At 47.5% G+C, this 25,414-nt stretch overlaps 1 protein-coding gene across 1 annotated transcript in view; it reads left to right on the top strand.

Annotated features, from left to right (window-relative positions):
- Positions 1–25,414, top strand: part of CFAP65 (cilia and flagella associated protein 65) — a 32,640-nt gene that overhangs the window by 851 nt on the left and 6,375 nt on the right. The window contains exons 3-24 of the mRNA XM_062004865.1: positions 369–471; positions 1,878–2,044; positions 3,474–3,673; positions 4,730–4,875; positions 5,889–6,111; positions 6,538–6,803; positions 8,036–8,236; positions 8,643–9,005; positions 10,040–10,177; positions 11,046–11,291; positions 11,699–11,923; positions 12,345–12,494; positions 13,586–13,751; positions 14,249–14,377; positions 15,246–15,465; positions 15,982–16,110; positions 16,433–16,609; positions 17,294–17,360; positions 21,752–21,862; positions 22,640–22,831; positions 23,581–23,739; positions 24,974–25,117. Coding sequence (XP_061860849.1) covers positions 369–471; positions 1,878–2,044; positions 3,474–3,673; positions 4,730–4,875; positions 5,889–6,111; positions 6,538–6,803; positions 8,036–8,236; positions 8,643–9,005; positions 10,040–10,177; positions 11,046–11,291; positions 11,699–11,923; positions 12,345–12,494; positions 13,586–13,751; positions 14,249–14,377; positions 15,246–15,465; positions 15,982–16,110; positions 16,433–16,609; positions 17,294–17,360; positions 21,752–21,862; positions 22,640–22,831; positions 23,581–23,739; positions 24,974–25,117 — 3,922 coding nt within the window. The remainder of the gene's footprint in view (positions 1–368; positions 472–1,877; positions 2,045–3,473; positions 3,674–4,729; positions 4,876–5,888; positions 6,112–6,537; positions 6,804–8,035; positions 8,237–8,642; positions 9,006–10,039; positions 10,178–11,045; positions 11,292–11,698; positions 11,924–12,344; positions 12,495–13,585; positions 13,752–14,248; positions 14,378–15,245; positions 15,466–15,981; positions 16,111–16,432; positions 16,610–17,293; positions 17,361–21,751; positions 21,863–22,639; positions 22,832–23,580; positions 23,740–24,973; positions 25,118–25,414) is intronic.

Here is a 25,414-nt window from a genome sequence, read left to right as displayed (position 1 = left end):
GCCAGTCACTAGTGTGTCCTAAAACCATTGCTCTGGGGAGCCCTGCTGGATGTTGAACCACTCCAGCACCCTCTGAGACCCTCTCTGCTCTGAAACTCACACTTTTCTGCCAAATGTGTGTTGCTCATGCTGCATGGCCTGGGAATGTAAAATATTGTTCAAGGAAAGGGGAGGTACTTAGAGCTGGGATTGGGTTTCCAGGACCCCTGTTTGTGCAGATGCACTACTGAGGGACTCCTGCAGTAAAGCATGTAAAGAGCTTCTGTTTGTGGAGTCTGGAGGTTTTGATCCTTTATTCTCTTTTGTGCTAAGTTGACAACAGCTGTATGTCCTCAGACAAATCCTTTTGTTTTGATTTCATTGTCTAGATGTCCTTCCACACGGTTCTTCTTCACGGTTTTCCCACAGCCGATCACTCTGAGCCCTGGCATGTCCTTAACTCTGCCCATCATTTTCCGGCCCTCTGAAAAGGTAAAGTGGCAACAACAAATCTACTCTGGTTGCTCAGACTGCATTTCAGGAGGGGCAGTGGGCCTCTGCCTTTCTTGTCTGTTCTGATCTGTTTTTACTGAATGAATCTGTCCTTAGGGAAGGTTCTAATATAGAAAGACTGGGCAGCGTGGCCTTCATCACCTGAGGGAGCCCTAACCCCTGACTTCTCTGAAGAGTTTTCTAGTAGTTATGAGAGGGATCCTCACAAATGTATTTCCAGTTTTTCACATGCTGCTTCTGCTCATGAAATCAGTAACATAAAGTGTTTGAACTGCCCACACCTGGTTTGATTCTAGGGAACCTTGGCTGGGTGGGTTAAATTCAGAATCTTGCTTTGAGGAACTCGCTCTCTGCTTTCTTACGGGAGACTCCAAAGCTTGTGGAAGGGCTGCTGATTTTCTGTAATCAATAAGTCAAGGGCCTCCCTTATTTTGGATGGGGTGGATTTCTTCAAGCTTTTTTTTTAGCAGTATTGATTCTTTTACCCATCTAGCTTTTTCTTGATTTTCAGCTTGTTCCTGGTATCTGTCTTGGCTCTGAGTGCTGACCTCTGTCTTTTGTATGTCTTTGATGTGAATCTCAGTCCCAGACACAGAACATGACCATTGGGTGGATTCCCAGTACCCTGCTCTCAGTATCATGATTTTCTGATGACTGTTTAGTGTTCCCTTTATGAAACAAGCTACTGGCCTTGTTCCATTTTCAGTGAACAATTTGTCTGCGTCACATCAATCATTAGAGCAGGAGGCTCCCTTTCTTAGAGAGAGCAAGGACTGTGTGTGCTGCAGTGTCCAAGGTCTCACCTGTATAAGTAAGTGGTACTCAGGAGAGCTGATGATTGGTGAGAATGGAAGAAACATAGCTTGCAATTCCTTCTATCTCAGCTGCTTAGCAGATGTCCTGGGGCTATTTGTACACAGTGCTGTCAACGCTGCATCTTTAAGTTGTATGTTACCTGCTTACGTCTCTAGCTGACAAAGCACTTAATCAAAGACTAATTTCTGTGCTCCTGGAGCTCAAAGGAACATTGCACATGCTTCAGTTTCGCAGAACTGGGATCTTGAAAACACTGAAAGAAATCCATCTGCATTGAAACAAATCAGGTGAAACAAATGCAACTTTCAACTGCTGGCTCTGAGAGGGTGTGTGTGTTCTCTGACAGAGTGAGAAGTATGCCTGAGTACCTGACTCACTGCCTGCCTTTCCTGAGTGCTTCATACACTCCCTCCCCTGCACAGAGGCTCTCTCTGGTGCCTCTGTTGCTGTTGTTTTTACCCAACACTCTTTCAGAGATGAAGGTGATGGGCGTTCATGTGTGGAGGTGTGGTATTTGCAAGATGGAGCCCATCTAACTGCTGTCTCCCCTTGCTTTTCTGTGCATACAGAGGGAGTATGAAGACAGCATCTGCTTTAAGAAGGCAGAGGGTGAGTTCTCTGTCACCCTGCGTGCTACACTCCCACGTCCCTGCCTGTCCTTCCCAGCTGCTGTCCAGCTGCCCATCTGTGCTGTCCACGATGTTACAGAGGCAACGTTCCCTGTGCGCAATGTCGGGTGAGTGAGACGTGGCTGGACAGACCCTCTTGCTGCTTTGTCAGGCATTTTTCCACTTTCTTGGACTTTCCAATGAATGCAGCTCATTCCAGGTGTTGTTAGATCTGCTGATTGCCTTAACAGGTAGCAGACCTCTGAGGTCATGGCAGAAAAGGCAGCAGAAATGGTAGATCAGATGAATGAAAGATCAGATCTCATTATGAACACATCTTGTCACCTCACATCTGTCTGTTTCCAACACATGCTGATGACCATTTGTGCACAGAGACTAGTTGGGAACCAGCTTGGTGTCTCACTAAGAACATCCCACCCTTGTAGGAGAGGTCTTGGTTTCTAGTTAATCAAAGGCAGACTGTCCAGTGTGAGCAGGGAGAGATGAGCTAGTAGCTTTATTCTGTCTGTGACTTGACCTCTCTTCCCTCGGTACAGGAATGCTGTAGAGATGTCAGTGGAGTTGCTGCTGCCCAAGCCAGCCTCTTTCACTTGTAGGAAGGCAATACAGAAGTTGGAGAGACTCTCCTGAGTCCGCTCTTAGGTTCGTGGAGCAAAGCAGCAGCAGTATTCTGTGGCTTGGGGTCATCATTTAGGAACAAAGATGCTCCCAGTTACCAAGGACTGCTTTGTTTTAATGAGAGGACAGTAAATTCAGGCAGTACTGTAGAAAAGAATGCAGTGAAGAAGTTCCCAGTCAGGTGGTGTACTTCCAACCATTTACAGTGAGAGCAAAACAACCTTCACTTCTCAGATAATGGCCTGTGCTCCCCAAAGCAATCAACTGATGTGGTAGGAAGGTACTAAGGACAGAGGGCACATTTACCATCCAGCAGGATGAAGTATCAGCCAGAAACCATTTCAAGTGATTCATTCTGTCCTTAGATAAACTATTTGTGCTGACTGAGAGGTCCAGGGTGGTGGAAGATGTAGACAGTAAGTAACACACAGCTTGGAATCAATAAAATATAAAGAGCTGATGATATGTCATGTTCTTTGTACAAATCAAACAAGCAAAGGCAGTTCTGGAGAGCTGAATGAGGTATTAGGAAAACAGCTCAGTCCTCTCTTCTCACCTGGGCATACAACAGAGGAACAAATGTCCATTTGGAATTAAGTAGCAGCAAATTTAGATACAGGAAAAGCAAATACTTCATTCTGGAGCTGACTTGTTTGCTGTCACATGATGAAGCTGCGAAATGTTATGGCCATTAATAAAGTTCTTAGATGTAATAGCTAAGATTCCTTAAAATGTGAACAGAGACAAATTTCTCCCCAGCATCATGTATCTGGCCAGATGCATTTAGGATTCTGCCATTCAAGGCTCGTTGCTTTACACCCTAACTGAATAAGCCAGTGGGAAAGGCCTATCCTATGTGTGACTGTGTAGGCAGCAAAGGTTCTGTTCATCTGCATAAAACATATCTCCATTCCCTAGGGATCTTGTTACCATGTTTGCCTGGGAGACACCAAGCCCTTTTTCCATGATTCCTGATCATGGTGTGCTGAACCCAGGTGCTGAGTGCATGCTTAAGGTGGTCTTCCAACCTAAGGTGGCTGTGCTGTATGATGTGACAGCAACATGCTGGTTTGGAAGTGAAGAGAAACAAAAGAGGACTATCCAGCTAAAAGCCCTGGGTGAGTATTTCTTGCATTTAACACTCAAAGAAGTGTGTCTCATTCTTAACTGTGGAATAGTATTCCATAGGGATACATAGAATCACAGAATGGTAGGGTTGGAAGGGACCTTTAGAGATCATCCAGTCCAACCCCCTGACCAAAGCAGGTCCATCTAGATCAGGTTACACAGCAATGTGTCCAGGAGGGTTTTGAAGACCTCCAGAGAAGGAGCCTCCACACCCTCCCTGGGCAGCCTGTGCCACTGCTGCCTCATCTGAGCAGTGAAATAGTTTTTCCTTATGTTTAAATGGAACCGTTTGTGTTTCAGCTTCTTTCCATTACCCCTTATCTTGTCATTAGATACAACAGAAAAAGTGATGCCCCAATCTCCTGACATCCACCATTTAAATATTTGTCAATATGATCCCCCTGCAGTCTCCTCTTCTCCTGGCTAAATGATCCATCTAAATACATGGAGGTGCTGCACTTGGATGCTGGGCCATAGTTGGATCAACCCACTGATGAGCAAGCCCATGGTTTGAAAGTGGCCTGTGAGACCTTCTAATGTACTTTTACCAGTTTGGAGGTATGATCTGAAGAGACATAGGTTCCGAGATGTTCGGTGGCATGCTTTGGCCAAACCAGCATTTCTGGAGCCTGCTACAGTTGACAGAGGAGAAGAAATAAGAGGAGTTCCTCAGCACAATGCCAAACCCTCCAGAAGCTCCTGGTCTTGTCTACACTCAGTCTTTCCTGTCTGTCTCTGCGACAGAGAGCCAGAAGGAAACTTCTAAGGCTTTCTGGATGCCAGCTAGAATAAGCAATGGTTTTGTTAGCAAGTCCTTGCCTGAAGCGCTTTGTGTGGCCACTGACAAACAAAAGATGTGACTCTGAGATTAGTAAATAAGGGATGGAACGGAGCTTGTTTGGTTCAAAGCAAGGCCACTTTGGAAGGCAGATCCAACTTCAGAGTTACCTGAGGCTGTTCAGAGGCTTCTCCACTTGAGTGTTGAATATCTGAGGATGGACATTCCACCTCTGTTTCTTAAGCCAGTATATTATTTCCTTTAACAGCCAAATACCCCTACCTGTGGGTGAGTGTGACAGGGGAGGAGTCTGAAGGTGTACAGCCTGGAAAATTTCAGGATGTCCTGTGCTTTGGATCAGTGCCAGTGGGGACAACTGTGGAGAAGAGTGTAGAAATCTTCAACATGTCTGTGGTATGTGGAGATGGAGACTGCTTTTTATGTGAAGTTGGCATAGTGGCATGTTTCCCAGTGATATGTGGTCCGGAGTATCACACTTAATGCTGCCAGAATAACTCAAGTGGGTATGTGAACAAAACAGAGGTGATGAGCCTTCCCCTACCAGCCAGGCCTTTTACCCTTGCCTTCCAGCTACAGTGCTAACAGCTCATCCATTTGCAGCACAGTATGGCAGTTCCTGCCTTCTTCCCACTGCGCTCGGTCCAGACCAGGCAGCCACTGCTGTCCTTCACACCCTGCAGCTCTCCTGCTCGCCCTGGACAAGCCCCTCAGTCCAGCCTGGCAGTTGTGGCAGCCTCAAATTGGGGGTGGGGGGTGTGTGTCAGACAGCTGGTAGATCTTGCTGTCCTCAGGGGACTGCAGCCTGGAGAATTGCTCTCAAAAGTCAAGCACCTCCTTCTCCATGCCAGCTCTGCCTAGCCTAGCCCAATAAAAGATGGATGCACTCAGAGACTGCTGACACCATCTGCAGCCTGGGAGTGGCAAACACATCTGTGATTCTGTTATTCTTCACACTGCAATGGTGCTCAGCATCGCCAGGCAAGGTTAAAACACCTGTTTTTTTTAAGGGGCTTAAGGCAGGTGTTATAGTGCCAGTCTTGATTTCTGTGAAAAGAAGATCTCCAGACAAGGTGGAACTGTGGATGGAGGGAAATAAGTTATCTGCTTGCCTCTCCCTCTGGTCACAGCAGTCACTTACCCTACTTTGGCTGCTGGGGACACCTTGAGCCGTCCTCCCCCCTACCAGGAGAGGCACCTCTACTCCTGAGATCACCAGAACATTTTGCTGCAGCCACTTGACTTCTGCAGGACAGGGCTGCAGAGACCTGCACAGCAGTAGCCTCGGTGTTCTTGGTGGTGGTCAGCTCTGCTGGAAACTGCCATTCTTTGCCAATTAGTGTCCTGCATTCAGAGCTATCTTTGCTCCTGTTAGCTCCTCTGTTAATCTATTTCTTTTCTGCTTGCAGGTTGATGCACCATGTAGGATAGAAAGAGCAAAAGATCCTCTGCTTCAAGATCACGTTTTCTCCTGTGCTGTTTCCCACGGGGTTGTCCCTGCCCGTGGGAAGATGACCCTGTGTGTACGGTTTCAACCCCAGACAGTAGGAGAGCACAGCACTGACTACTTCACCATTGTATCAGCTGGGTACCTCCTGCAGACTGTCCTGAAGGTGGTTGGATCATGTAAAGGTACCAGAATGAAAGTCTTCCCTCTTTTTCCCTGTCTTCTTTTTAGCACTGCAGGTGAAGGGCTCATGCTTGGGGAAGGACTAGGGATGGTCAGCCCCCATAGACTTACCTTCTGCTGGGATCCAGGCTGTCCCTGGTGCACCATTTGGGGTTTATACTTGGTTGAATCACAGAATCACAGAAGGTGGTAGGGATTGAAAGAGACCTCTAGAAATCATCCAGTCCAACCCCCTGCTAAACCAGTTTCCCCTCAATAAGGTCAGTGATTCTATGTGTGACTGTTGTAAATGAATGTCCAGCTGTTTACTGGGAGTGGTGGGTTTTCAGATTAAGTGATTCTGATGTGGGAAGATCTGTTAAGTGTAGCAATGACTCGTCATATGTTAACAGAAACAGCAGGATCTGTGTTGCATGTTGTTGTGCTAGGCCCTTTGGTGTCCCTGCACCAACATTCTGTGGACTTTGACTGGATCAGTCTTGGGGAAAGTTTGATGCAGACTCTGAAAATCAGCAATGTCTCAGATGTTCCAGCCTATTACCAGTTTGATATTGATGTCAGAGGAAGTGTCTTCTCTTTGGATTGCCCCTGTGGAGTCTTGGAGGGCAAAACAACACTAGTGCTGAAGGTGACCTTTCGACCTACTCACCCCATCAGCTACCACCGCAGAGTGGTGTGCCTTGTCCACCATCAGGTATGAGAGGCAAAGGGTGGTTTCAGCAACATGGTAGTTCAGAGGGATCTTTTAATGTAACCCACCAGGGCCAGTCTCTCTGACTTAGTAGCCCCAGGAAATCTCTTCCCACTGCATTTCTATGGATACCTGTCATAGAATCATTTAGGTTGGAAAGGATCTTTAAGATCCTTGAGTTGGACCATTAACCTCACACTCCTACATTCATTACAAAACCACATTACAAAGTGCCACATCTACACATCTTTTAAATACATCCAGGGTTGGTGACTCAACCACTTCCCTGGGCAGCCTGTTCCAACACTTGACAACCCTTTTGGTGAAAAAGCTTTTCCAGCTCTGCCATCTAAACTCCACCTGGTAGAATTAGAGGCTGTCTCCTCTTGTTCTGTTACTTAGGAGAAGAGACTGACCTCTACCTCACTACAACCTCCTGTCAGGTAGTTGTAAGTGTGATAAGGTCTCACCTAAGCACCCTCCAGACTAGACACCCCCCACTCCTTCAGCTGCTCCTCATCAGATTTGTGCTCCAGATCCTTCACCAGGTTTATTGCCCACCTCTGGACAACCTCCAGCACGTCAATGTCCTTCTTGTACTGAGTGAGCCAAAACTGAACCCAGAACTCAAGATGCAGCCTCAGCAGCGCCGAATACAGGAGAATAATCACTTCCCTGCTGGCCACACTATTTCTGATACAGGCCAGGATGCCACTGGCCTTCTTGGCCACCTGGACACACTGCTGGCTCCTATTTGTCTGGCTGTTGCCCAACAACCCCAGGTCCTTTTCCTCTAGGCAGCTCTCCAGCCACTCTGCCCCAAGCCTGTAGCGTTGCCTGAGGTTGTTGTGACCCAAGTGCAAGAGTCAGGCTCTTGTTGAGCAGAAACTCCATAGTGCAGGTTTCCATCAGCAGTAGAGGGCTGATGTGGTTACTGACAGACAGTCAGTAATGCCTATGGGCAGGGTGAGGTTCATCCTCAGTGCCTCCTGTCCATTTAGGTCTCTGAGTTAAATTTAACTGCACAGCTCTGCACTGAGTGCCTTCAACTTTGGCATCAACTTCAGCAAATTCCTTGAGCCACGTCATGACTTAAAATAAACATGAGTCCAACACTGCAGATGCTAAGCCTTTCTCAGGCATGGTTTTGGAATTGAGCTGTTGGGATGGTGTAATTCTCAAAGCAATCACAGAGGGTAATTTATTTCTTCTTATCCTTTCTGGTGCTTTCTCAGGAACCCATGTATGTGGACTTTTTTGGTACCTGCCATTCAGACACAGCTAAGCCAGCCATCCTTCAGGCAAGACACCTCTCCTGGTACCGAACTAACATGGTGAGGGGACTGACCTTCTACTCTCCTGATATCCTGAGTGTGATGCTGAAGGATGGGAAGTTGCAGATGGATCAAAAAGGAGCCCTCATGCTGCCTCCTGAGGTATGAGCTGCCCTCCCTGCAATCAGAGTCTCGTGTGCTGTTCTCTGCAGTTGTTTGGCTTCTGCTGCACAGGACAGACAGATCTAGAAGGACTTACATGTACCAGACTGATTTCTTCAGTATCTCTGCTGTTAATATTCCCAGCATGCACCAACACTATCTTTGTTGGTTAGTTCTTACCTAAGTTCAGCCACTAAGCCACTCTCTGGCTTTAACTCAATCATGGAGTCTTCTTTTGCTTCAGGTAGTATCAGGTTGAGGACTTGCAAACAGGAGTCTCCTTGAAGCCTAGGCTTTGAACAGTCCTGGTAACTGTTACTGAAGTGCCCCTTACATGCCATTTTTCTTATGAAGGCAATCACAGGCACAATTTCCCTGCTCACACTGAGATGTTTCCATCCCATAGATCTCTCAGGACAAGCCTCTCAAGGAGTATGTTGAAGCCAACTCCATGACTGAATATTTCCTCGATGGTGTAAGCAGCGACGTGGCCTTGTTTCCCCCTCACGTTAGTGTCAGCCCCAGGGAGCATGATTTTGGTTGCTGTGTGCCACTTGACAATGTACAGTCACTTCCTCTCTGTGTGACCAACCACACCAAAGGAAATATCACTGTTGTCTGGACCTTGAGCCACAGCAGTACTTTCCAAGTGAGCCCTGAAATCTGTGACATCCCGCCTTTGAAGTCTTCAGCCTTCCGTGTCCTTTTCCATCCCACTCAGCTCAACAGTCTTTACGCAGCAGAGCTGGAAGGTTTTGCCTTCTATAAGGTTAGTATGAATTACTAACACCAGTTTCCAGAGAGAGAGCCTCTCAAGCACTGTTTGCAGGCTAGAGGCTTTTAGGGGAGTTAAAATGGAACCTTTATTTTGATTTTGGCAAATCAACATCTTTATTAACTCCTCTGGCCACTGACATGGTACACTGGTGGGTTAAAATTTCTCCTTCACCTGTGTTCTGGTAAAGACAAATCAGCAAAGCAAGCCACAGCTCATGCATATGGAGAGTTACACCTGCTCTTAACCCCAGTGAATGTGAAGTAATGTACATCTCTCAGGAGGAGGAATGACTGTGAATGGCTGCACTACTAGCACAGATGGGAGCCTGCACAATTGATGGTTGAGGGTGATGGGCAGTGACTTGGTTTTTGTATCTGGCCCTCCACAAGTAAAACTACTGAGGGCACTGTACATAACTGCAGCTCTCCTGCCATAAGATGTGGCATTTGTGGTACATGAAGCGGTGGTTGTAGGGGTTTAGCACCTGGAAATGTTCTGGTAGTTGAAAGAGATCTGAAGATCTGACATTGTTGATTACACTTCTTGCAATTTTCCCCCTTCTAAGCCAGTGTGGAGGATATCTGGGAGTAACCTTAGAGTGAGGAGTTTCTTAGGCTCAGGTAAATGGTGCAGGATTATTTTCAGTGACTTACTGTTAAGTGCTAACTTTAGCATCTGCAAGTAGAGTGCTCGTAGATCCTCCCTCCCTAAGGCAATCCTTAGAATCATACAATCCTTAGAATCATACAGTCCTTAGAATCATAGTATCCCAGAATAGCTTGGATAGCAGGCACCCCTGCTTGATAGTCACTTAGAGGTCTTTGGGGTCTGAAATGTAGCCATTTGGGAAAAGAGCACTCATGTTCCTCATCCAACACTGGTCAGTCCTGCTGTGAAAAAGCCAGTTCCTCAGCCCCAGGGATGTCATTGAAACAAACTGCTGCTTGTGATGGTACATGCACTTGGAGGCACCTTGCCATGCTCCCTTCCTGCATGCACTCAGTTCTGTCCTTGCCTGCCCACAGGTGCTGAGACACTACAGCAACATTGAGGAGAATGCCACCATCTGTCCATCCTGGTGCCTGACTGTCAGGCTGAGGGCACACACCTATGAAGTAGAACGGGAACACTTTATCCCACAGTACATCCTAGATGTCCCCAAGGTGTGTAACTGAGTGCTGTTTGGATCTTTGTAGAGATATTCAGTATTCACCTCTGAAGTCTTTACTTTGTCTCCTATTGCACCACCCTGAGTTGAGGCTTAGATGTTTTCTTATGGTGTGGAGGCTCCTACTTTGCATCAACTTCCCAGCCTCCAGTGTGTCAGGTTGCACCAAGCATCTCATTAGCTTTGAGAGGAAAGCTGTTGGCATCTCCTTCCTTTCTGTTAAAGTGGGCATAGGCACTGACAAGGGTGCTTATCCCCCTCCCAGGAGTCTCAGACGCTTTCTCTGCACTCAGAAAAATGGAAGGCAGCACACAGAATCCACACTTATGGAACAGAAGTGATTGCAAGGTAGAGTGGAAGTTTCCCTGACTCTTCTTGCCATTTCTGTGGCAGAAGAAAGTGTTGCTCCTATGAGATAAAGTGAGATCAGGCCCTAGGAATTAAGAATGGTCTTGAGAACCTCTTAGAAAACCTCCTCAGCTAGTACAGGACACACAGCCTGTATCTGTGTGAGCTGGAGCAAATTCCAGCCTGCTGGAATTCTTAATCTGGGAGATCACTATCCATGCAGAGACTGCAGGGCCCAGCAAGCAGCTTGCTTCTTGGATGAACAGAAAGTATTGCATGAAGGGAAGTAGCTTCAGTGGTCCCATGAGCCTATGTAAGATGAGGGCGACTGTTAAGAGGGAAAAGACCATAATTTTTATACAGTTCGGGGATTTCCTTTCTGTCCTTGAAGAGATGCAGTTACAAAGTTCCCCATAGAGTCAGGATAGTGCTTGTTGGAACCTGGAATTCAACATAGTAAAAGCTGTTTCTTTTAGCTGGTTTTCTAAACAACCCTTCTTGCTTGTCTCCACCAGACTTTTCCTCCTGTGGCTCCTAACACTGATACCTATTGCAGTATGCTACTCTTGAACACTGGCACCACTTTGATAACCTTCAGTGTGAACCAAGCTGCCTGTCCCTCTGTTTTGGTCAAGCCCTGCTCAGGATATATTGTTCCAGGAGGCCACCAGATTTTCTTGCTCTCCACTCACCCAGTTAACACAGTCTTGCAGCAGCATATCCTGCCTTTGCAGCTGAACTCTTATCCTGGACACACCAAGGTAGGGAGTGGGAAACAGAAGATGATGAGCAAAGTTTTGTACCCTTGTAGTCTTCCCTTTTCACAAGGACCCTGTTTTATATCCTAATTGTTAGTTTGGTTTTTTTCTGTTGGAAATAAGAATGAAATAATATTTTTAACACTTAAGGCACGGTCAGCACTACAGATAGAAGGTGCTTATGGTGCCAGGCATCCTGTATTCCTTGTTCCTTTGGGTTTCTGTCTCTTGGAATGCACTATACTATACCCAGGGCCCTCTGCGACAGCACAACCTAAGGCTCTTCTCCTCCTCCTTCAGACCCACTTTGCTTTTGCTTTTCTCTCGGAAGGAGCAACATCTTTGCAAGGTCTCTCAAGATGTAGCTGAGACTTCTAGCTGATGTCTGTTATTTTCCCTATATTCCACAGGAGATTGCTCTCCGGAGCTGTGGGGAATCCCTTCTTTTGCTCTTAGAAGGGGATGGAAATCTATACTTCAAGCCTGTCTATATAGGGGCCTCTGCTACACGAATGTATACCATAAAAAACTGCACAAGGCTACCCATGGTTTTCACATGGAAGATCCCTCAGTCTGACAGCAAGCTCCTGTCTGTCAGCCCCACTACAGGAATCCTCCAGCCCTATGAAGCCATGGTAAGTTCAGGTTCTATCAAAGTGTTGTCTTAAACAGGTACTAGATAATGGTGGCATGGGACTGGGCAAGGACAAATGAGAGCACAAGAGGGTTTATGGTGGTGTTCTTCTCTTCTCCTACCTCTACATTCAAGTTTTAAACTTGTAGTGTAGTGCCAGAGTGCTTTGTGAGAGTACTGAGGACTAGCACACCTCCACAGCCTGCCTTGGAATATCTGAATGTGCATTCCCAATATGAACCTTTGGCACAGGCAGAGACAGTAGAGGACTGAAGTAAGAGTGTCTCCAGAGCCACCTGTAGAGGACTAGGTTAGCTCTAACAGAGAAAGGGGCTGTGCACTGAATGCAGCTGTTGTAGTGCATAGGCTTGGATCTGGTCTGAAGCTCCTGTTAGTGCTCTCCTTCCCTCTTGTGATTTCAGGCTCAGACATGGACTTTTACTCCTGACACAGAGACCAAGTATCTGCTGCGAGCCATGGTGTTTGTGAGGAGGAACTCTCACCCCGTGTCCCCCAAAAGTGCCTGTTACACCCTACGGATTGTTGGAGAGGGCGTGCTGGGCACCATCAGGGTAACCAACATACTGGGGTGGGATGGGGGTCTTAGGCTTCCCCTTTTGCACAGTCTGTACAGGAGGCAACCTCTAAGTATTTACAACAAAATTCTCAGATGTTGCTTTCAGTGGAGATGATTCTGTGTGATTCTGGCAATAGCATGATGTAAATGTCCTGCCAGGTCAAATGTCACCTGCACAAATCCCCTGGGATGACTCTCAAATCCTCTGTCCCAGAATGAACAGAGAAAGCTCTTTGGCTTCTTGGGACTCCCAGCTCTCTTCTCTCATTCTGTCTGCTCTTCTTCTCCATTTGCTCTGCTGTCAGGCTGCTTTTTAAGTGTAGTGGACCTGGTAAAGTGGCGCAGCCAGCACACAACCACCTGGCTTTCCTCATGTCATCTGCACATCTGTGCAGCAGTGACAGAACAGTGATGGAGCCCTGGCACAGGCTGCCCAGGGAAGTTGTGGAGTCTCCTTCCTTGGAGGTCTTCAAGACCCTCCTGGACGCATTCCTGTGTGACCTGATCTAGGTGACCCCGCTTCTGCAGGGGGGTTGGACTAGATGATCACTAAAGGTCCCTTCCAACCCCTACCATTCTATGATTCCATGAACCTTCATCTTTAGGCAGGTTTCTTAAGGAACCAGAGCCAAATAAAAATAATACTTTCTAAGTCATTGCCTCATGTCAATCACATTGAACAGATGGATGATAATGTCTTAGAGGTATTTAGTCCCTATAAATTGCATGTGAGTGGATGACTAGCCAGAAGAGAGAGAGACTCAGTACAGTCATGGAGGGACCAGTACATGTTGTCCCAAGTGCAACTGGCCAGCTAGTGTCCTCACAGTCCTGAGTATGCTGCATCCTACCCAGCTAGCAACCTAACTAACAGCAGGAGGAAGAATTTGGAGGAGAATTTGTGCCCCTTGCAGCCCTGGATCCAATATCTCCCAGCGCATGCCAGGTCCTACACAAAGCAGGGAGCCCTTTGCACTGCCCTGTTTGTGCCAAGGGAGAAGCATGTGGTGAGATAAGTGGTGGCTGCACTTGACTGCTACTCTCAATGTGTACCAGTGACCTTTGCCTGGTGGGTTTGCATTCCAGGCACAAAAGGAGCACCTGGACCTTGGAAATGTTCTGGTTGGTGACACACAGAGCTGCAGTGTTGTATTGCTAAATGATGGGATCTGTTCTCTGAAGTATATCCTCAATGTGGAACAACTGATCACCGGGCCTTGTGACCCCAAGGAGGTCTGCAGCGATCCGCTGGGTACTGTAAGGAATCAGCATGGGATGAGGCCTTGACTTGCCGCTTTTCTCTGCAAAATCAATCTAGTATGAGCTTGGAGGCTGGGCTGCTTGCTGGCTGGATTACCCTGATTCTCTTAAATGCCTTAAGGTATCTGCTCCTTGGCTTAGGGGTGTGCCACAGGTGACTCTTCTATTTTGATGGATAAAAGCCTAACCCAGATCCAAGCAATTGAAGCAGGACAAATTTGGACCTTGAAGTAAGATTTGATTTCCCAGCAGAGAAGGGAGTTAAATAAAGGAGCTTCCCAGAAGAAATGGTGGAGTGCAACCCTTAGCTGCCTTTTTAGAGACCCTCCTCTCCTCCACGTTCATTTCTGGCCAAAGGCAGGCTGGGTACTCCCAATGAGCTGCCTGCAGTTGTAGTCTGGGAATCCCACTGCTGTGTGCTGAACACACATGTGGTGTTAAGAGAGATCAATGATGCCAAGAGCTCATACCATCACTTTTCTCCTACAGCTCTAGAACTGGAACAGTCCAGAGGAACAATCCCTGCAGGGGCAAAAGCTTCTGTCCAAATAAAAGTCAGGCCAGCCCGTCGGCTGCATTACACCTGGTCAATCAAATATGCTGTTTGCAGCTCCACAGGTGAGAAATGGGTGTTTTGGCAAAATCATTCCCTCTCATCTAAGTAGACTGTGCCGTAACAGGCTGAGCTGAACAATTCCCAGTGTATGAACCCTGCCTGAAGAAATCCTGCTGCTGAGCAATTCATCAGAGACACATCCTATGTGCTGCCTTCTTTTTGCTGCACCTTTTGGGGTTAGATATAAGACAGAGCCATAAGACAGAGAGATCTCTAAGTTTTCTGCTGCCGTGGTCACAAGATTCCCCACTCCTCTGTATGATCATGGCCTTTCATGATGTGTCCTGAAGCATATTCAAAGAGCCTCATGCAGCCAGTCCTATGCAGCTGGGGTCCTTCTTGCAGCTCTGGATTGCTCTCTGTATGAAGAAGAATGCAGATGAACTAGAAAAGGTATGGAGAAGGCAAGAGGGTTATTTAGAGGTGGGGAACAGCATTTATGCAAGAAGAGAACAGTTAGACAAGGACTTTCCAGCATGGAAAGCCCAGACTGGCAATACCATATGAATGGTGTGGAGAAGGCAAGATATCAACAGCTGTTGATGATTTTTATAGTGTGAAACAAGGGGCACTTCATAAAATGACAAGGCAGTAGGTTTCTGCACTTTGACATACTGCAGAACTAAACTGTGTAAACACACTGTTGAAAAGGATCATATTCCCCATCTTCTGGTGATCTCTAAATCTAGAAGTCAAGGTGCAACTAGAAATCAGTGGTTTAGAGGTTTTCAGAAGCTACCCAAGTAAAGGCTATGCACAAGTCCTGCTCTTTCACTGGTCTGGGTAGAGCCTCTCCCTGTTTTGGTGTCCCAGGCAGTTGCCCCTTGACGGTGCATGACCACTTTTTGGTGTTTCTCTCCCAAGCTACAGATCTTGCAAGCACAAAGGAGGAGCAGCAGCCCCTGTGCTGTGTTGCAGCAAGGGGTGTGTACCCAACGCTGGGCATCACTGGTGCCTGTTCAGCAGGGAGTGCCAGTGGGATCAGCACATTGCATCTCTGGAGGCTCTTCTCCTTGGACACACTGAATGAGTACTTGGAGAGAGACCCAGCTCCCACTGAGCTCACCTACAGAGTTCCCACAAGGCACAGGTGAGATGAGGAAATGGCTCAGAGGATCTTGCAGCTGCTTGCATGAGTCAGACAGGGATGCTGTGGCCATGAACTTGTGTTGCAGCTTACTGCTGCATGGCACATTGTTATGCCATCCTAGCCACTGTGGGCAGTTGCCCACTTCTGCTTCTCTGCTTACCTTCCCTAGAGAGGAACCACAGAAACAAGGCATAATTTAATTGAAATAGACCTCTAAAAGTCTCTGGTCTAACCCCTTGCTCAAAGCAGGGACAACCAGACTGTGTTGCTCAGGAGTTTGTCAAATTCAATGCTGAATATCTGTGAGGATGAAGAAACCACAGCTTGCCTGGGCACGGGGAAAATCAAGAGGCCTGACTTATGCCCAGTATCCTTTCTCCCAAAAGGGCCAAGAACATAAGGTCAGAGAAGAATTATAAGGAAAAGAAACAATGTAGAACAACCCTTTTCTCTATCATACCCTGCTGACCTTTCCTTCTATCTCCATTTAATCTCATCTCTCTCTCCTGTGACCAGCACATGCCTGATCCCTCCAGTCTACACCCCTCTCCTGCTGGATTTCAACTTTGGGGCTGCCCCAATAGGCTCAGAGCCAACCCTTGTGATGCTCCTGCTGCAGAACAAGGGTGTGGTGCCTCTGGAGTGGTAAGCAGCGCTTGCTGGGGCTCAGCCTTCTTCCTGTGCTGTGTCTGGGGGTATGGAAGGGCTCCCAGGGCCCATGAGGCATTTGCAAATGCATGGGGTGGAGGTTTTGTAGATGTGGCTTGTGTTGTGGAGCTGCAGCTGAGGTGTGTTGGTGGGTCTGGGTGGGGAAGCAAGTGAAGAGTGAGCGAGAGTCCTGCAGGCCAGATATAATGAAATGTGCTGTGGCCGCCAGCTGGGCTAAGCCTGGCTGGACTGGCCATGCTGACCATGGCTGCAGGGCAGCTGTCTGTGCCCTTCGCTGATCAGCTAACTGGTTCCCTAGGGCCTTCTTGTTTCCTTCTGATCAGAAGATGGACATGGAGCACTGGGCAGAGGAAGCTGAGTTTAGCCCCCATGAGCTGCACCAGATGAGAATTCAGGATAATCAGCTCTTCAGTGTTTCCCCAAAGTCAGGGAAACTTCTTCCAGGACAGGAGGAATCTGTCCAACTCTCACACAGGTGATGGCAAGTGTACTTGAGAGCCTCATGCTGTGTGCCAGGATACCACATGCCATCAGAGTCCCCTGTGTTTCCATTACAGATCTTTTCCCTTAACACGCCCCTTGCCCAGTAGAGATTGGGCAAGGCAAAAGGTCCTGAGCATGTCCAGTTTCTGGACTTCACAAAGCTCATCTTCCTCAGAGGAATGTTGTTAAAGCTTTAAACACTGCAGAGCAAAAGGTGTTTAGTGTGACATACTGGGGACACTGATCTGCCTCGACCTGACAGCTGAGGAGATGAACAAGGTGCTGCACTTGCTGTGATTTCAACTGTACAGTGGTATTTTTACCATCAGCTAGAGCTGCTCTCCTAGAGCTGCTCTCCCTTGTGTGCCTATAGGGGGTACAAAGACAGCTGAACACCTCTCCTTTCACAGCAGACCTGATCTGAGAAGTACTGGTATTTCAAATGGTGTTGGCCAGAAACTTGGGTCTCTAAATTGGTGTATGACTAAAATCAACATTGCATCACTTGTTCCCACCCAAACACAACTGTTCCCCTCCCTCTCTCAACGGCCCTTACGCAACAGCGACTCTTTAGCTGGGAAATGAATTGTCTCTAATACACTGTGTGACTCTGATTTTGTCACCCTGGGCATAAGGTTGGTTTCTAATGTTTTCTTCTCTCCCCTTTCACTGCTAGACACGATTTCATTGGCACTGATCACCTCCCTGTCCTGCTGAAGGTTTCCTACGGCCACGAGATTCTGGTAAGATAGCAGGTGTCTTGTGCTTCTGTTTGCAGAGCAGCAGCAGGTCGGAACTGAGTTAAAAGGTGTTTCTCACAGAAGCTGCATGACATGCAGGGGGCTGTGCCTTTCCCCTGCTATCTGCACTGGCCAGGCAGTAACACAGGGCCAAGCAAAGACAGAAAACCAACATCCTGACAAACTCATGGTTCCAGCACAAGTGTGATGTGGCAGTGCACTGGCAAAATGGCCCTGGGATGTAGCATCTGCTGGTTTCCCCAGCAAGAGGGAATGATCATAACTATTTATTTATTTATTTAGTATTAACCTTGGTATTTTATTGGTGGTGTTAGTACGGAATTGCTTCCTCCACCAAGTTGATTCCAAGTCCAAACCATCTCTCCTGGGTTTTAGTGTCCCTGCATGCTTTCCACACTCAACTGTAACTCACAGACAGGATTTCTGTGCTTGCTTCCCTTCATTTCATCTGCCACACCATGAGTTCTTCTATGCAGTGATCCTGGAGTTCAGATCTGCAGCACATCCAACTTCTCTCATATGCAGCTTTCCTGAATATCTCCATTTCTATGCTCATCAAAACCAACTGGGAAGTGCTTTTCTTCACAAGTGCCACCTGCACTGGCTGCAGTTTGGGGATATGTGCTGGCACAGGTTTGCAGAGCATTTTCCAGCTCTGGAGATATGGAGTTAGGTGCTTCCCCAGACCCAGCAGGTACTCCCTGCACTCTCAGGGGCTGTATCCCTGCTGCATCCCTGTTGCCTTTGTCCACCTACCTCCCCTGCCAATGATGCAGGAGCTTCCTACTTATTCTTCCTGCTTTGCTGCTTACTGAAGCATCCCAGAGCTGATCTGCAGTGTGTTTTCCCTGAGCAGTTCCTCAGGCCTGGAAGTAATTTCTCTGTTTCCCTCTCTCAAGCTGTCAGTTAGAGTCAAAGTCACCTTGTGCTCTGCCAGGCACAGCTCATGCCCTGCTGAGCCTCCCTGTCTGTCTCTGAAGTTTCCTATGAGACCATTGTGTTCACACATCTCTTTCTATTTTTCTTTTCTTTCAGGCCTGTTGTCAGCTGAAAATCCAACCCTTTGACCAAGCTGTTCAAACAGTGGCTTAACTGTGCCTTCCCTCAAAGCCCTTGGACAGGCTCCCTGTGCTCTGCCTGCCTGGCACAATCCTGAGAGTGGCTGTGAGCCTTTCACCAGCCGCCTAGAGAGGGAATAGGCTTTGGAGCACCAGAAGCCTGAAAGGCACGTGTGTTCTCTTGCCACACACCCAGTGGCTTTGGTGCCTACCAGAAGCCACCACCCTACCTCATGCTGTCACAACAGAACAGGCTGAAAAAGTGTGAGAGGCCCTGGGGATGATAAAAGATCCCTGGATGCAATGGAGCTCCGTCAATAGGAGCAGTACAGGTGGTTGCAACCTGCAAGTGTGAGGCACAGTGCCAGCACTGAACTGCTAAAATCAGAAAGTAGGAGTGGCAAAGGCTCCTCCTTCTGCAGAGAGGGCAGCTGAGGGCTGAACACAGTGTGCCTCTTTCAGTCATGTCATGAAGAGCAGTGCTGGTAGTCCCCATGGCAGAGACTGCCTTAAGGGTGCTCACATGCCAGGGTTGAGTAGATCCTCACCTGACAGCCTGGTGAGATGTGTAGAATATATGCTAATCTTAAGGGAAGCAAATACTGTAACATCACTCCAAAAGTTAAGCTTTGGAAATCTGAGAAATGAGCAATAAACAGAGGTGGAGACCATCAGGCTGGGGCACTGCTTGGTCACTCTGTCAAATTCCAAATGGCCTGGCTTTGGAGGGGTGGTGTCAGCCAGCTGCAAGCCAATGCCTGATTTCTGGGGAGTCCAAATTCACCTTTGTGATGGCCCTACCCATGTGGGAAGATTTTGACCTTCCATGCCTCTGCCTCCCTTACAGAGCCTACTGCTTCATCTTCAGGAGGAGCTCCATCTCCATTACTCTTTCCCCACTCAGTAGCCAACTCTCAGGCCTACAATGTCTGGATTTATAGGTGCTCTGAAGGATCCCAACTGATTTCCCTTTGACAGTTTCTTCTGGCTACAGGATGAAACTTCTGTGGGACTTGTGTGTTATACCCAATTGCTTGTGCAGTAGGGAAACAGGGCCTCTCAGTGCCTAATGCTCTCACAGGTTGTCCTTTGCCTCATCTCATAGCCTACCGGTAAGAGAGCAGCTGTGACCTTCTTCTCAGAGCTCCGGGACCATTTGGCCAGGCAGAACCTGCAGCCCTCAGCAGTTTTAGCAGGAAAAGCCTAGCTGGCTGCAGGTGTTGCAGGATGAGGTGGCCTGGTTCCCAGAACTCATTGGAGAGAAGGGCTGGATCCCAGGGAAAAATCCCAAGCACAGAGGAAAGTGTTTGGACTTCACTTCATAGCTGCTAATTAGGTATTATGAGATGTTGTCACTTGCAGCACGTGTCCTCTGAGCAGCTCAGCTCCTTGGGGAGTCTGATGTTTCTGTCCTCTCATGCTCAAAGTCATCACAGTGGGACAAAGTCTGAGCACCCTGGAAGGAGAATTGGTTGCAGCAGATCTTCATTTTTCTTCATATGTCTCCCTTTAACTGACAGCCCTCTGACTGTTGCATCCTGTTCCTTGACACCTGTGATCTGGTGGAATCCAGGTTGGCTTTTTATTTCAAGTAATCCCAGAGTTCAGTAATGTTCCCATCCCTTTCTCCCTTGCAGTTTGAAGGTGTTGGCTTTTGCTCTCCTCCTACTTGCTTTTGATCTGGCTTGCAGAGGCCCTCACAAGGCCCTCACTGAATGCTCATGTAGTGCTTTGAAAAGATCCCACGTGGGACTTTGTTACCATTCTATTCCTAGTTCTCTCTCCCTCCTCCCTTTGCTTATGGAGCTGAAGTGGAATGGGTTCTTTTGCAGGAATCACCATTATCTGCTCTTGTTTAAGCAGATGATACAGTGTGTCCTGCTGCTGCCTGTCCAAGACACTCACCTGCCATCCCAAACATCTCTCCATCTTCTGCATATGCACCTGAAAGGCAGTCATCTTTTAGGCTTAGCTGACTGTGAAATGCAGCCACTCTTCTCCCTGTGGCCCATGCAGAGACATTACTAGCTCTCTGACTGCTTTGCAGCCTCTGCCTCCAGGTAGACAGCTCAGGGGTGCTTTGGGGTCATCCTGCAGGGAGTTATGTCATGAGTTATCCCAAGCCTGATGGCAGTTTTCTCAAAATGCAGAATCCTGTTTCTCTTCCTCTCTTTGAAACAGGTCAGTGAATCTCTGCTTTGCTTGAAGTGCCTGGTGGCTGCTTTGCTAACAGGATACTGTTGCTCATCACTTGATTGCTTAAAATTCAGCTGGGATCTTCTTGCAGCTTTTGGACTGTTAGACACATTCTTGGAGCAGGATATCCTCCAGAGTGAGGACATCCAGATGGTCCTTTTGAAGAGCAGGCCTTTACTTACCTAAAATCTTGACTTCCCAAAGGACTTGGCTGTCACAGCTGCACACTCTCCTATGTACAGTCCAGACACTTCATTTATGGAGCATTAGAGTGTGTCCAGCAGGTTGTACTTGCTCCCCCTCTACTCTGCCCTGGTGAGGCCTCATCTGGAGTCCTGTGTCCAGTTCTGGGCTCCCCAGCTCAAGAGGGACAGGGGAGAGAGGGACTGGAGAGAGTCCAGCGCAGGGCCACCAAGATGATCAGGGGACTGGAGCATTTTCCTTACAAGGAAAGGCTACGGGAACTGGGGCTGTTTATACTCTGGAGGAGACTGAGAGGGGATCTCAAAAATATTTATAAGTACATAACTGGTGAGTGTCAGGAGGTTGGGACATCCCTTTTTTCTATTGAACCTAGCAACAGGACAAGGGGTAATGGGATGAAGCTGGAACACAAAAAGTTCCACTTAAACATAAGAAAAAACTATTTCACTGTCAGGTGAGGGAGCCCTGGCACAGGCTGCCCAGGGAGGGTGTGGAGGCTCCTTCCTTGGAGGTCTGCAAGACCTGCCTGGACATGTTCCTGTGTGACCTGAGCTAGGTGACCCTGCTTCTGCAGGGGTGTTGGGCTGGATGATCTCTAAAGGTCCCTTCCAACCCCTACCATTCTATGATTCTATGATTTCTAGCATACACTTGCAAAGAGAGGCACTGAGGCCAGTGCCTGACATAGCAGAAGGAAAAATACCTTCTCTCTGAAACAAGACACAAACCTTTCAGAGAAGAGCCAACAGTTGAGTAGGCACTTCATCTGCTTGTCTTTTTCTTAGGATGCACCATCCTGGTATTACCAGCTTAAACCCTTAAGTGTGTTGCCCTCAGCTTGCCAAGTGCCTGTGCAGTTGTTTATGATGGGGCCAAGGCTCTGTGAGAATGTGACTGTGTTTCTTTGCTCTGTAGCTGAACTTCATTGGCGTGACGGTGGAGCAGGGCCAGCGATACGTTCATTTTGCATTTACTAAGCACCTCTTCACACCCATTGCCATTGGCACCTCGCACCCCCCCACACAGGTGAGCATCCTGGGGCCCAATGCAGCAGCATGCAGAGGCAAGAGGAGCTAGTGTTAGTGTCCCAAGGCCAGGCAGTGTCTGAGGCATTTCCCAGGAATCAGAAGGGCCTCCATAGGAAGGCATCACAGCAAAACTTTGAGGCTAATGCCTGCAAATGGCTGCTGGGATGGCAGCAGGGAAAGTACCCCTTGCCATCTCCAGTTTGACAGGATTAGGCATTCAATTTAGCCAGAATGCTTGAGATGTCTCGGGCTGTTCTCTTATTCTCATGCCTTGCATCCAAGTGAAAAAATTGTCTAACTGCTCCAGGCACTCTGGAAAGAAATGCTAATTTGCTTTTTAGTAAGTTAATTAAACTTCCTTAAACACTTATTCAGCAAAAAGGCAGCTCTGATTCCTTTCTGCCTGATTTACTTGGGAAATGAACAAGTCTGAATTGAATTAAGATCACTTTAATATGAGTGTTTTAGCATTTTAAGTAATCTGCTTTACAGTGATCCCTTTAGCTAATCTGTATTAATTTTCTCCTAGACTGAATTTGCAGGGCACCACTTGGAGAGGCACTGTAGTTATCAGTGTACTTGTGTGGTGATAAACCTCCTGCACAGTCTCCTATCAGAGCCTCAGTGCTAAATCCTGACACTGTGATGTGTCCTCATTCTTCAGAGACAAGCTGACTAATTAATTATTAATGCTTATCAGAGTCCTCTGGGGAAGTGTTAACCAGTTCAACTTGTGCATGGTATAATAAGCACTGCTCTCTCTGACTCTCTTCAGATTTATGAGCTCTACAATGGTGGCTCCGTGCCTGTGATGTTTGAGGTTCAGCTGGATGATGTTGTGAGGATCCAGGAGGAGAATTTTCAGCATCCTGTGTTTGTCTGCCTAACTCCTAGAGGAGAAATCCCCCCTGGCACTACAGGCCACATTGAGTGGGTCTTCTCACCACTGGAAGCTAGAACGTACTTGGTAAGACTCTCCTCATGACTGCCAGAGACAGCTTCTTTCTATTGCTCTGTGTCTAAAATTCTTCAGGTCTCTTGCTGATGGCTGGTCTATGTCCTGCTACAGATGAATCGAGCTCCATTCCTCCAAGAAGTACAGAGAGTCTTGAAAACAAAAGGGTGGCTGCCCTGGTCAGGAAATGGAGCAGATAATTTGTTGCCTCCTAAGTTTCTTCTTCATAAAGAACAGATTTCTTCCACAAACAGAGTTATCCCAGTATATATTTTTCAAAGGTCAAGCAGAGATTGGGGATATCAAGAGTATCTGATCAGATTTGTCTTTCATTGCTGGCTTCCAATAACTTCCACCAAGGAGTCTGAAGTTGGGGTCTTTTATCATGACAGTGCACACTGCTGCAGCCCTCTTGAAACAGCCTTCCCAAAGACCTTTGTCTTAGGCAGGGCCAGAGCTGGAACACTACTTATGGCCCTACTATGGGGTGCATGCTTGGAAAAACTAGGTATATTTAATTATAAAATTCCAGCTTTTACTGCAAGAGGAAGTCCCTGCTCATCTCTCATTGTAACTAGCTAACTGACTACTTACCGACTTTCCTGGGTGAGCAGGGAAGGTCAAGGCCTGAAAAAGACTGTATTTCCCTTCCTCCAAGCATGTGGAATAGTTTAGACCAGTCCTTCAGCTAGTACACTAGCTTACTACACATCTCTGCCAAATATGACTCTGGACTTAAAACTGTTATCTTGTCTGAGCAGGTTGATGTTCCCATCCACATCCTGGGGGGTGAGTCAGCTCTGATCACATTCCAGGGAGTAGGCTACAATCCCAATACTGTAGGAGACACTGCCACATCCAGTGAAGTTTTGTCCCCATCAGCCTTTCCAGGTTCTGCCAAGCTAACTGTGCCTGGGCAGGTAAGTCCAGGAATGCTGATATGAACAATATGATCAGTCCAAAAATGTGTGAGAGAGACTGAAATATGCAAGTGGCCTCATGTACTAGTGGCCTGTGTTGCAGGAGAGTACATTTACATGAGATAGAGCAAGACATCTCACTTCCAGCAGGTAATATAGAGCATAACTCATGAAAGCAGTTGTTTTGTCCTTCCAGAATGCTGCTTCCACTGCCATTAGAACCAAAAAGGCTTTAAGGTTTCTCCATGTTCTGAATCTTCTGTTTAAAGTTAAGCCATTCTCATTGGCAGCTACAAAACCTTTTTCTTTGGTAATTCATTCACAAATAGAGTTATTCACCTGTATCACCACTTCCCAGCCAAACTCAGGTGATCCACAACCTGAATGCAGACTGCAGGGTTGTCCCTAATTCAGGCATATCCCAAGGAATGCACTTGTCTGACCTGTGGCTCAGCAAGAGCTGGATTGGCATAGCTAGAGCTGGCCTGCCAGCCTGGACAATCAGGCACAGATCCCAGGTAGTGAATCAGCACTAAGCAGCATCAGCAGAGGCAGGTAAAGGCTCCATTCCATGGGACGTTGGCGTGCCTGCCTTGGAGCCCAGCCACAGCTACAGATGCTCTTTGGCTTTCAGCAGGGCAATTGCATTCCTGGGTACAGCAAAGAGAGGGTGACTAAAAACCTGGCTCTGGCTGCCAATGAAGATGCTGTTCCACAAGGCTCTGTGGTCTGTAACCAAGAGTCATTAGCTTCTCTAACGATAAGTGCAATTAATTAGAGTTTGTGCGGTGCCTGGAGAATGGGACAGACCAGTAGCCTGCTGGTAGCAAGGTGCAGTAGGGAGCAGTTTCCCAAAACTCACATTCAGGTCAATGAGGCATTTGTACAAGCACACACCTCATGGGTTTGCCAGCTGAGGTAGACGTGCTCCAGAAAGAATTTGGGTGCTCCTGGGCCTCTGTGCTCTTGAGATCTTCTGCTGCCCCAGCATCTGAGTTGTGTTCTGTGCATGCTCACTCAATCCCACTGCAACAGGGCTGTCCTCTTCCTGTAAACACTCATTGTAGTCAGACAGAAATTGACAGAAATATAACTTCCTTCAAGTTGTTATGGTAAAGGTAACTGGCAAATATTATCTCTGAATTGCTGGATAATTTATGATTGCTCTCCCCCAGCAGTCACATCCCATCCTCTTTCCCTGCTCTTCCTCCTGGTTTCACCTTGCTTCCTGCAGGCAGCCACCTTGTCACACCGTGGGATTTGCCTTGGAAATATCCCAGGCTGCACCAAAGCCAGTCGACTTGTCTTTCTAAACAACATCTCAGAGAGCAAGGCTGTTGTGTTTGCCTGGCAGATAAACACCCATAAAGACAAGAGGGTGAGTCCTCCTCTTTCCTCTACAGCCTTCTCACCCATCTCTGTTGTGCTACAAAAGGACCTTATCCCACTTCATTTTCCACCAGACACTCAGGAGTGACCTTAGGCAGTTGGGTTTTGTACTAGCTGATGAAAGGAAAGAGCAGAGAAAACTGAAGGCAAGGGTTAGGATGGGGGTAAAAGACAGGAGCTCAGAAGGGGAATCTAAAGACTTCAGTGTGGATACATGAACCTCCAACTACAGATGTGACAATGAACCCCAAGGCCCTGTCTACCAAGAAAATCTGTGGTGGTTCTT

The sequence above is a fragment of the Colius striatus genome, chromosome 11 (genome assembly GCF_028858725.1).
Source record: "Colius striatus isolate bColStr4 chromosome 11, bColStr4.1.hap1, whole genome shotgun sequence".
Taxonomy (NCBI): domain Eukaryota; kingdom Metazoa; phylum Chordata; class Aves; order Coliiformes; family Coliidae; genus Colius; species Colius striatus.
The sequence above is the reverse complement of the archived record's forward strand: the minus strand, read 5'-3'. Positions and strand labels throughout refer to the sequence as shown.